General features: G+C 41.6%; 1 protein-coding gene and 1 long non-coding RNA gene across 2 annotated transcripts; both read right to left on the reverse strand.

Annotated features, from left to right (window-relative positions):
• Nucleotides 1–541: 541 nt before the first annotated feature.
• lbh (LBH regulator of WNT signaling pathway) lies at nt 542–11,098 on the reverse strand. The gene is made up of 3 exons (XM_008399776.3): nt 10,781–11,098; nt 5,953–6,055; nt 542–2,245 (listed from the first exon to the last, which is right to left on the reverse strand). The coding sequence occupies exons 1-3, from the start codon at nt 10,807–10,809 to the stop codon at nt 2,030–2,032; spliced, it is 348 nt and encodes a 115-aa protein (XP_008397998.1). The 5' UTR covers nt 10,810–11,098; the 3' UTR covers nt 542–2,029.
• LOC145550013 (uncharacterized) lies at nt 2,765–5,946 on the reverse strand. Its single transcript, XR_014085834.1, has 2 exons — nt 4,596–5,946; nt 2,765–4,529 (listed from the first exon to the last, which is right to left on the reverse strand). It is a non-coding gene; the product is annotated as an uncharacterized LOC145550013 (long non-coding RNA).
• Nucleotides 11,099–12,285: the final 1,187 nt, after the last annotated feature.

Genomic DNA, 12,285 nt, shown 5'->3' on the forward strand with positions numbered 1-12,285 from the left:
AAGCCCAGGGTGCTTTTCTAGTGACCTTCAACTAGTCTGCATGGTTGGTGCTGGTGTCTCTCATCATCCCTCTGATAAATCCTCCGTAGATTTTTCTGGTTTACCCTGAGGAAAGGATAGTATTCAGGAAACGGTCTGCTGAAGTTTCAGGTCAACTCTCTTCCCTGAGATGGTGGCATCTTGCAAAAAAAAAAAACTTTTGTAGCCAGTTTTATGCAACATTTTGCAAGTAGGAGAAAGACTGTGTGCAAGCCGAAGACAGGAAGTAGCGTGTGGCTGCTCTCGCTTCTATATATATACACACACATATGCACACACTTGATGCATCTGTTTTCATAGAGGGAGAGAGAGACGTTCTCAGTGTGAAAGATGCCAAGCAGGAAGCAAGACTGCTTTTCTCCAACCACTGCAGGTAAGGTGAGTGGGGGTAAAACTGAGTGCGTGGGGGTTTACAAGAGGAAAATTACACGGCGCTACTGGAAACTGCTTCGAATGCAGAGGATCACCCAGTTTCAGAAAAAGACCAAAAGACTCAAAAGTGTATAGGAAATTCAATTTCTTTATTTACAACCTCTGGAATAATTAATGAGAAAAGTGGTCTACATACAAAAAGAAAAAAAAAAAAGAAAATAACACCAAGGATAAGATGGCGGCTAATCTCCCTGAGCTTACAAAAACAATGTGGGGACCTGTAGGAGACGTGACATGACAAAGATGTTCTGTATACAGCCCTAATGCCACTCACATGAGAAAGATTGAAGAGACGCACATTAGTCATGCTTCCACAACAGTAACATCAAACTCTCCACAAAAAAAAAAAAAAAAATCTTTTCCTCTAACCTTGTTTGAACTGCAAACTTATGACTCCTGGGAAAACAAGTCATTTGTAAATTAGAGCCACACACAAACACGGACACAGACAGAAACTTCCAAACACCTTCTGGTAAATAGTCATATTGGTGAATGAAGAGTACTGCTTCAGGTATTGCCAAATTTTGATGCGAGTTAGAACCATATGGCATCACAAAAGTATGGCTGCTTTTAAAAAAAGAGGAAGACTAGAAAAGATGGTAAAGTTATCACACCACCAAGCATCTGTTTGGCTTACTAAGAACATGTATATGGACATCCTTCATTGGCTCTGTACATTGATCTATCAAATGCTCCCCTTCCCACAAAAAAAAAAAAAAAAAAACTAAAATTTTTTGCTTCATCATCCAAGCTTTGCTTCTTGGAGGCCAATACGACAGATTTAATAGCATAAGTCTGGTTTCAGTGCACATCAAGCCTGCAAAGCAAATCAGTTGCACCTTTCATGTTTCGATTTTCTTTCATTTGCCGACAAATAAGTTTACAAAAGTAAATCATAGGCAAATCCTGTGCAGAAAAAAAAAACCAAGTAACTTTTTTTTTTCTTTTCACAATATATCCACTTCTCAAAGACGACCGACATTCACATCGAGGACACAGATCTATAGACAGCAGTGGCAATAATAATAATAATAATAATAATAATTATAATAAAAACAGTGCACTGTACAATAACTTCCCACAGGTACCACAATTGCTCTGCACACAGGTATAAAGACTCTGGGGTCATGATGCCAGCCATTTGGGAGTCAGAGCAGCAGGGTCTCTTGTAGAGGAAGGGCTTCTTCATAAAGCACTAAGCTGCTGCTGCTGCTCTTGAGCAGAGCATCAGCTTCGACTTGACACGTGCTGATGGACGCGCTAGGAAGTAGGCGAGGGATGGAGACTTTGTCCACCATTTTGGTGACATTTCCACACAGAATGAAGGCATTCTGTGTAGTAAGCAGTGAGTTTTTTTTTTCTCATTTTATTTTTTTTTGTTTTAGTTTTGACGAATGTGTGCGTTTGTCATGGCTAAAGGGATAGCATCACGAGACACCGGACGTGTCAGTTGAATGTGCTGGAGTGCTCCAGTGAAGTGTGACCAGTGTGTGAAAAATAAAATACTGTCCCTCAGAACCAAAGAGCAAAGTGAACATGGTGCTGACCCGCCCAGCCTCTAGTGCTGGGAATTCTGTGCTGGCTGTCCATTTTGCATGCCGCAGTCGTTTTGCTCCTCTTCGTCCTCCTCTTCCTCCTCGCTGACGAGAAACTCCTCCGGAGGCCAGCGAAGCTCTCCGCTCTCCACCTCTCCTTCCGTCGGCTCGACCACGATGGACGGGAGGCGATCTTTAAGCTTACAGCAGCGGTCGAAATCCGAGGGGTCCGGAAATATCTGGGAAGGAAAGACGGGGAGCATTAATCGCGTATCAGAGCGAGTTCGCGCAGAGTTTACATCTGGTATTTAGAAATACGAGTCAGTTCTACTTCAGCTATAAGACAGTCGCTTAAGAGATGGTGTGCATTTTGGAGCAGCACTAATTGACTTTCATGGCAAAACTAGCAGCTGTAGAGGGCTAAATAACAGAGCTGACTAAACATTTGATGAGAACCGATTACAAATTTGTACCTGCTCTTTCCCATCCCACATTCCTTAAGGTAATGTAATCTTGCTTTCCTCATACTTGAGCAATTTGTTTTTGCATGCAGGAATCAGTCAGTCAGTGCCATGCAACCTCAAGAGTGAAAGGTCTCCACATTGGTAAAAAGCCCAGAGTACATTTAGTGCAATAAAGAATGTCTTTTTTTTTTTTTTTTACATCAAAGACAATGAAGGCTAAAAAGTAGAGATGGAGAAATTAGCGGACTGGAAACTCAAATCGGATTTTTGTTTAAACCAGTAAATGCACCATAATTAAGTGTTACCAGAGTCAGGTGGTGCAAACATAATTCAGTGCTTAAGTGGTTACTGAAGGAAACCATTTTCAGTATGAATTGGACATTTGAAGACTAAAGCCAAAGCCACTTAGAATTAATCTGAATTAGCATTGTGAACGAACAGCCAACGTGACTCGATGTCTTCTTTTCCAAGGGAAAACCTACATGAAAACTGTAGATTTAGAACCTACTCAACATCATTTTCTATATTCGCCTCCATCTGCTGTACGTGAAATGATTACGACTCCAGTAAATCTCATCTACTTGCAGAAGGTCGCTCACAGGCACTCTTGTCATCAGAGGGTCATAATGAGTTATATTTAAAAAGAGTCGACTGGCCCCAAAAAGGAATCAGAACCAAAGCCATTCTAATTAGAAGGGGGAATAAAATTAAAGCATGCAAGATTCTTGAGGGGAAGAAAATAGTGAAAGCTGGTAACAAATCTGATTGTTGCATCTTAACAGAAGGTTAAAAAACATTAATTTTTTTTAACTGAAGGACTTTCTATCTTCTAAAGTTAGTAAGCTAAATGGAAAAGCTTGAAGCTGAAATGAAGTGCATAAGAATTGGTTTGACAGACTACACAATCCTCTGTTCAACCTCCAGGTTTCTCAAGAACAGGAGAAATAGCTCTTGGGAGGGGACGGCCTGCCACTCCTGGTCCAAGAACAGCAGTTTTTTTTTTTTTGCTGTTTGGATAAAGTAGATTAATATTTTTAGACCTGTATATTTCACTCCAAGTCACAGGGATTGAGTTTGAGGAAAGGGGTTACAGGAGGAGGGGGGATATAGGGGTGGGGGAGGAGGTTCAATGTCGCTGTCTGGGCACAGAGCCGAGTGGAAAGAAAGCATTCTGAGAGCCAGAGTGAGACAAGAGATAAAGAGATCCAGCTGTGTCTGACTCTTCCTGAATTCCTTAAGAAACTGGGAGCAAAAACAAACGGAAAGCTATAAATATGCTCAACAATTTAGCTCTTCTCAGGTAATTTAAGGCTGCATGTTCTTATCAGCAGCACTCTAGGTTACCAAACAAGTTCACGGCAAGTTGTAATTATACATGGAGTCGAGCCTCGATGTGCAAATTAAGGGAATATCTGCTTCTTTTTTTTTTTTTTTCTGTCCTGCATCGGCAACGCTTGATGTGCTTCAGCTGCAGAGAGTCGGGACGGTGACTGACTTTGCCTTTGTTTGAGTTAGCCAATGCATAAAAGACGGCTTCTTTTCCAAGGGAAAGGGCTGGGGCATCTGAATCATGCTGCCGCCTTTTGAGAGGATAACTCCGGCGCCGATTTTCATCAAATTTAATTTCCTCTTGAAGGACCACGGGCGACATCGACTTTAATAAACTTGTGCAAGAGCATCTGGAATATCACGCTCATGTCATTCAAGTCGTCAAATTGAGGAAATGACTAGTGGAACCAAGCCTGCTTTAAAGAGAGCTTCTCTAAGGAAAGCCTGAGACACTGGGCAAATGGCCGAGATGGTAAATTCACATTGGAGAAGGCAGAGAAGAGGCAAACTGGTGCTCCTTTTCTGCTGGCCTCTTCTCCTTCCGTTCCTCTCAGACTCACAGCTGTGGTGTAAACTAAAGAGTCATAGGAAGCGAAGCTCTTCCTCTGGGTCAGTCTACATCCTTTCTGCACGCATCTTGAGCATGCAGCTGCTTACAGTTTTTAAATGTCTGAATCAACAGCTCTAAATGTTGAATCATCATGCGAGATCTCCTTAAAATGTCAGCCACCTTTCCAAAAATCCGGAACTTGTTGCCAGCCACGCACTTGCACTGAATATGACTTTACTGTGCCACTGCAATGCAACACTTGTATGAGGTTTTCACCATTTAAAGCTTTATGAATAGTTTTGCTACTGATAAGCTGTACTTGCCACGCCTTGCTTAAAACAAGTTTCAATAAGTGACCGTTTCCTTCTCCTTTGTCTTCAAGATGTAAACATTTAAACAATAAGCAGCTTGGTGTTTGGTTTAAAAATAAAAAAAATAAAAAATCTGTGATTGTTTTTAAAAATCCGAACAAACAAAAATCTGATTTTTATGAAGTCAATGAAAGCACCATGCCCAAAGGAAACTAGGTTGTGCCAACAAATTCACTCTTCCATGCAGACGTTGCTGCTGCAGCAAAGCAGTCATTGTTAAACATGATGATAGTATATGAAAATGAGTCCAGAAATAAAATGTTTAAGAAGTTACTCATAAGAAAACCCATTTACTTCAGATGCTTCAAATGTTCTCCTTCACGCAGCAACAGAGAATTGTACCTGACAGGCATCACGTACAGTCAAATTCCATGCAACCTTTGGGTTACAAAAGTGAGCCGTTTTGCCACCTGAGGTCGAATAGTATTTGCCTCAGGAATATTTCAAACTCGTAAAAGGTTGTAGTGAATTCAGCAGGTAACAGAAGGCTAAACATTTGAGTAATGCTCATACATGTGCATGAAGCGTTTGTCATTTACATGAATTACTTCTAGACCAGATTGTCACTAGTAGCATTACAAGCTAAAGCCAAGTTGAAATGTCAACTCCCTTAGTTTTAAATTGGTAAAGCTCAAATTTTAAAGCATTTGCTCAGATTGTGTCATGCTCGCTCTGCTCCTCATCCAAATAGTCACTGATTAGAAGAGAAAACTGTACCGGCTAAAATTAGCATTGGTCATTAGACGACCCCATCGAGCAGACAGCAAGACAAAGACACAGGTAGCAGCTTGTCAGGACCACCTGATGGCTGCTTCCATTATGAGCGGACCGCTGGCGTTTTTCCATTTTCTCTGCAGGATTCAATTTGTGACTAATGTTATGTCTGCTTTCCCTCCCCAGACCAAAACAAAAATGCAAACAAATAACCAAAATAAAGAAGATCTTCCTAATGTTGTGATTGTTGCCAGTCTGTCCTCCTTTATGCCATTTTGTTCAAACTAATGCACATATTACAAATGATAAAAAAGAAAAAAAACATTTCATAAACCTTGACACAAATTATCTCTGGTGATAAATCGCATTCAGTTGTTGCTCTCTTGACATTTCTAATGTCAATCCAGCTCATGATAATGACTGGATGAATTCATGCTGAAATGTATTTCAAGCTCAAAAACGCATAGGAGAGGCATTTAGGGAGGAAGCGCAGTCTGGTTTGCATGTGTGAGTATTACCTGGAAGGAGAGTCTGTCCTTGCTTGGGCTGAGCCTCATATCCTCCATGGGGGTGTTGCTCATCATCACCTCAGTCATATCTGGGACGGGCACAAACACTGGGCTGCAGGGGGCGAAAGATGAGATTTAGTGAGTGTACGTTTGTGCAAAAGAGATGGAAAGACTCAGGAGTTATCCGACTGTCAACCAGACACAGAGGTAGAATACACATCAAAAGCTTTCAATGCTGAAGTTTCAATTTTGTTCTGAGTCATAAAAAGATAAATATAAAAAAATAAAATAAATTGGGCCTACACATAAAATAATTGGGCCCAAACCTGTAAGTGCCTTCACTTCCCTGTTATGCGTCTACCGTTTTGTTTATTCTCTGCCCAACTTGACCACAACACACCAAGACATCCAGCCCCTGATTGGCTGTTCTAATGCACTGCAAAGCTGCAGCGCTCGTCATGCCGTATGCAAAAGGTACCGGTAGCCGTTTCTAAATACAGAGATGTGCTCTTGCGACCTGGAACAGTCATTGTGAGAGTGTGCTGGGGGCGTGCTGCGGTGTTTGAATTAGGAGGAACCTCATGCGCTCAAGGCTTGGACAAACTTTCTATTTCAAAATAGTGTTTTGTTTTTCCAAAACTCATGCCTAGAGCTTTCTAGTGTTTCTTGATAAAAGTAGGAAAAAAAAATACTTTAAGAACAGACCCTGCACAGACTTGAGCCCTGAGACAAGATGCTGAGTGGCCTTCTCACGGTCTCTATTTAAAGCCTGGTGGTCAGTCAGTGGCCACAGGGTTGTGGGTTTGTGTGTCTAAGGCTACTTGGGCCAAAGTAAATGGAACCTGAGAAGATGTTTGCATGTATGCAAACATAATAGTATTTCAGGGGACTTCTTTGGTACAGGATGCGTGGGCTTCACTTGATCTAATTTAGATTTTTTTTTTTTACAATATCGAAACTGGTGAAGATAAAATTTTAAAACCTAAAATATGTTTTGTGTAAAATCTGAGCTTTATTCGCTTCATTTGTGACTTAAAGCTGGAGACAAGTTTTGTAAAGTTTTCAATAAAAAAATAAATAAATAATAAAAATGAAGCTTCAGTAAAAAGAAAAAAAAAACAAAACGTTTTCATACTGATGTCGATTAACAAGTTGTGCCTAGGAAGTAGCATTCTGATGCATAATTTCATACAGGTCCCAAATAAGGTGTTGCTGTGACCGACAGCTTATATGAACGCCTATGGAAGCACGCCGTCTTTAGGGAGTGCGTCCTGTTCCAATCTTTTACGAAAGGTCCTATTGAGCAGGAGTGGTACTTCCCAAACAGGAAGAGCATCAGGTGGAGCGTGAAAGTATGTTTGTTTATAGAAGCATACTCTCTACATACATGGTTAAATATAAACAAATACTGAAAAATATTGCACACACCTCTGGAAGAATAACACCAAAGCCAAACTTTTGTAGAGTCGTCGGCTAGGAATGCACTTCGACTACTGTCTGACAACTTTCAAATGCAGGAAGACTTGCTCTGTAGAAACATTAGCTTTTTTTTTTAAACTAGTTGACGTGGCGAGTGTCTTGCACCTCAAGCGATAAACGAGAAAGACATGCATTTCTAGTTCCAGCCATAACTACTGAGTGAAGGTATATCAGAGGAGTTATGCTGTAGCTATATCATTTATGAGCAACCCCTTTAAAAGTGGTTTTTGACATTGGAAATATGGCTCTTTGCCCAGGACACTTCTGTGTCACAGGTCACAGAAGTGCTAAGGACTGACAGGGGAGATGGATTCTGGATTCATCTGTCAGTTTCACTCCAAACTGGCTATCTGTGCTTGTTTGCATACACAACTCAGGGTTGTGCAAACCTTAAGTGGCTTTAGCAAATACAGCTCAATACTATGATTGTGTAGGCTTGCTTTAGTTGGTGTACGATTCTAGATTTCTCATTAGCCAAATTAAAATCTTCATTACATCGTTTTTTTTTTAAAGAACTTAGCAGAATCAGTCTGTGTATAATTGAGTTAATTTTATATATATACAAGTCTGTCAGTCGCCCATCAAGTTTATTTTCTTGAGTACAAATCAAACCTATATTCTGTGGTGCAGTCAATAATCAAGAGCACAAATTAACACACCGTCATCCAGATAAGGGTGAATCATGTGACACGATTCACTCTATTTCAGGAGATCAATAAACCCTGAAGCAAAGGCAGGTTCAATTTTTCCATCTTTTTTTTCTTTCTTCACAACAGGTTGCAATGGGGCTGGGAAATGTTAAAAGCAAAAATGCTTCCGACTGATTTTCTGCAAGTAATTGTTTCAGCACAGGCCAGATCAACAGGCTGAAACAATAGAAGGATGTCCAAAAATAAAAGGCTGCAGCTTCGTAGACTTATGAAGTTGAGGGAGGGGGTGGGGGTGAATTATAGATGTCTTTGAATTCAAATTGGTCCCCAAGTGGGGGACATGCAAGGGAGGAGGACAAAGGGATGAACACTGACAGCAAGGACAAGAGGAGACAACGACGAGAGGAGAAGGGAGGGAGAGAAGAGAAAGAAAGATAAACACTCCGGCCTTGCCAGTCATATTTCTGGTCTTGAATCGTATAAACATCCTGCTCGGCTAAGAATAACAGAACATCGGCCAATAAAACATAAAGGGGGCACAATGAGGAGGAAGTGGGAGTGCACGAGCGACGAGTCGACCTGGGAAGAAACAAAATGCTGTTGTGTCGTTTCAAGCATCAAGAAACGAAGGACGCGTCCCAAAGAGGGACACTAAATACGAGAACACATTAGGAGCCGTCGGCGTCCTCAGCAGGCAGCTAAATGCAGTTCAGCGACAAGCTACACCACATGTTGTTCTATAGAGCCACATTTGAATTCAAATTCAAAGATGCTTTATTGACCCCAAAGGGAAATTAAATGTTGTAACTCGATTCAAATTCTTTATTGTACATAGTGATGGCAGCAAAGATCTCTCGTAGCGGTCTGTATCACAGCGAATTTGAAAAACCCTCTGACAGATCCCAATATCCACTGGATCTGCTTAACAGGCTGGTGGGGTAGATGGTAGGGCAGCAAGTCTTTGCATTTTAATTCAATCGATCCTGCCGGCCTCCAAGCTCCACAGCACCCTATAGGCCACTGACTACATGTTCAGTCTTGTGGTTGCATCCTATAGGACGCGAAACAAAGTTAAACAGTAAAAGAGTGGATATCCATCCAATGACTGCATTATTCTATATTTTAAGTCCTTTGTCCACAAAAACAGCTCTTGGCTGATAATGTTCTGAATTTTGGGATGTCACTGTAGCAAAACTGAGCCAAAAATAAGTAGAAGTTTTCCAGATCACCTAACCTTTTAAGCATTTTTTCAAAGTTAGAAAAATAAATAAAGGGGCACAATGAGGAGGAAGTGGGAGGACACATGTTGCATTGTAATCCCATTCCCGAAACAACTCTTGAAACCATTTCACAGACAATCTATTCTGGTCAAACTTTTTAAAATGCTCCTCAAGTCCTAATCACAGTTTTCCTCCAACGTCTTGAGTAAAACAAGACCCAGGCGGCTCTGTGGCACCTTGTTTGTTTGTAATGGAGCTCGTCACCCGAGCAGTCTCGGCACCAATCTCCCTACAAGTGAGGAATTTGAATCCTGCATCGCTGACATTGTTTCCTCCTCAGCCACCCAGTGGTTCTCGCTACTATGATTATAAATCTTGACTTGTGTGGCAGCATGGGCAAAGCTGCTGACATTCCAGGCCCGCATTGTACTTTACACTGACAACGTTTCACTGCTTGGCAGGTACAGCTGGGAGAAACCCCCCACCCTTTTCCTCAACCACCAAGTTTTCCACTTTAAAACAGAGAGGATTGGACATTCTTCAGAAACATGTTTCCTTGTGTCAATCATGAATTTTGGAGTTAGAGCAAACTATAGAGAAAAATCTTCCCATCTACCCAGAATAGTGATCAGGCAAGGCAACCAGAGCTCAAGTAAACCACCCAAACATCCCAGGTATGCTACTCAGATTAAATGCTCCTGCTATGGGGAAATGGAGCTTTGACAGAGATAAAATGACAAGACAAGCATGTGCCAAGTGCAAGCAAGCAAAGATTGGAAAAAAAAAAAGTGTGGTTACAGTAAAGAGCTAGATACTCGACTTCCTGAAAGAGACAGGCAGAAGCCTACTGAGGTTTTAATGGTGCTTGCAAAATGATTTCAAAGCAACTTGCACATCCTCCTGACAGGGGGCAGGGGGGGGGGGTGTTCAAGAGCACAGAAATCAACTTTCCTGCAACAAAAAATGGTGTTAATAAACACTCTGCCTCCGGATCTCAATGCACCTGCAGCTACTTGAAGACAAAGGGCGAAACGGGAAAGGCTAGGTGAACTTTTGTGCACAAAATACAACGAAATGGTAAAAGCTAAACGAATGTGACGGTAAATAGCTGAAAAGTTTAGAGGATGTTTGAGGCGTTGTGTGCGTGTGTGTGGGGGGGAGGGAGTGTAGTACTTTAATTTGTTTACACCTTGATCCGTGTTGCCCTGAAATTTTCCAAGTTCAGGGGCAACACCCCGCAGAAAATCTCAAAGGAAACAAGAGTGGGTGTACAGCAACAAAGGTGGCTGATTCAGAGGGAAATCACCAAACAAAGTCAACCTCAAGCACCTCTTTCGTCGTTTCCCTACAAACCAGTGCAATGTTTCATATCTGAGTAGTTTCACTTATTCAAATACAAGAACTACAAAGTGGCATCAAAAAAAAAAAAAAAAAAAGCCCAGACGAGCGAGACAAACAGGTGCCATTAGAAGAGATGCGAGTACTTACCAGTATATCTGCGGTGAAAATACAGACATGAATTCACACCTGCTGTCGGTTCAGTGAAATCTGATTAATTCTCTCCAAACTATTTTTACTTTTTTTGAGTGCCTAAGCGGAAAATGACGCTCCAGCACCAAAAAAAAAAAAAAAAAAAAAAAGGAAGAAAAAAAAAAAAGCGAAAGAAACTGTGCAGCGAGTCGGACGGCCTGAACAACGAACACGGTTCTGTCAATTGACGCGTCTGATCGGAGAAACCAGCTGTGTTCAGTATTTATCCGAGAGGCGGTGCGCTCGGTCGGCCGGAGACACGCCTCCCCTCCCCACAAGCCCCAAAATCCTCAATGGCAGCTCATTAACAGCGTCGGCCAATCAGAGCGCTTGTGACTCACGCCCCTCGCCCCACCCCCCCATCCCCAGGTCCCCGCCCTCGGCCCTGATGACGTAAGCAGTGACACAGCCTGCTCATTGGGAATGGAAGGCAAGAAGCTGCAACGTGCAATTGATTTGTAGTCTCCAAGGCAACAAAGTGAAAGTCTTACCTCCCCCCCCCCCCCTTTTGAATGACAAAAACACGCTGATTTGCCCGTTAGGTGATGCGTGACATTCATCCAAATGAGCAGAAGACGGATTCATTCACAAATATATGTTTCAAGGGCAAATCAATGTCTAGATTCAGCTGTTCAGTGTGCATGCACAAATCAAGCACAAACACATCACAGGCTGCCTTTGCAATCTGTTCAATATCGTCAAAGCTTATGGAGGAAGTTTTTTTTATTTTCTTTCCTTCGTTGCTCAGACATACTCAGGCTACGGTTGTGACCTAAAGAGCATTACTGATATACGCATTTTCAAAATTGCCCTTTAGTTTGCTCATTGCTGTACTTTTGGGCCAGGAAGGAAAGTGCCTTGCAGTTTTCAGAGCAGACAGTGAAAATCGTAAGGATGCCTCTACTGCCACCTTGTGTCTGAAAGCTATTAGCGACCCTGTTCCTCATGGCCCATTAGCTATAGCTTGTCTTTGGTCAATAATATACTTGGTATGTCAGTGGCTGTTTGCTATTTCTACTCGATAGCCAAAATTCAGCATTAGTAGCTCCAAAGTCACAACTTGTAGCCTCTGCCTTTTGCTACTCTAGTTTATGACCAGGTCAAATATTTTGACTGCTGTGCTGTAGTTAGCACTATAAACATTAACTGTTTGATTCTAATTCTGCCTACTAGCTTATTTGTCATCCTTAAATTTGCTCACTAGTTGACTAGTGAAACCTAAAAGTCAACCAGTTTAACTAGTGCTTTAAAGCAAGTGTTTAGGTACCCTCAAATGACTGCTACAGAAGATTCAAGGATTTCCCAGTTACGTATGCATGAAAGAACCAAAGCGACACTCCAGGTGTGTTTTTGAAGAGGGTATGACATCATAAGTGATGGTCGACTTTTTTGAGTTATGAATCAGAACATGTTGTAAAACTCAAAAAGTCAATTTTACATAATACCGCCCCATTTTAAATCAG

This window comes from Poecilia reticulata, chromosome 22, assembly GCF_904066995.2.
Source record: "Poecilia reticulata chromosome 22, P_reticulata-male-v2, whole genome shotgun sequence".
NCBI lineage: Eukaryota > Metazoa > Chordata > Actinopteri > Cyprinodontiformes > Poeciliidae > Poecilia > Poecilia reticulata.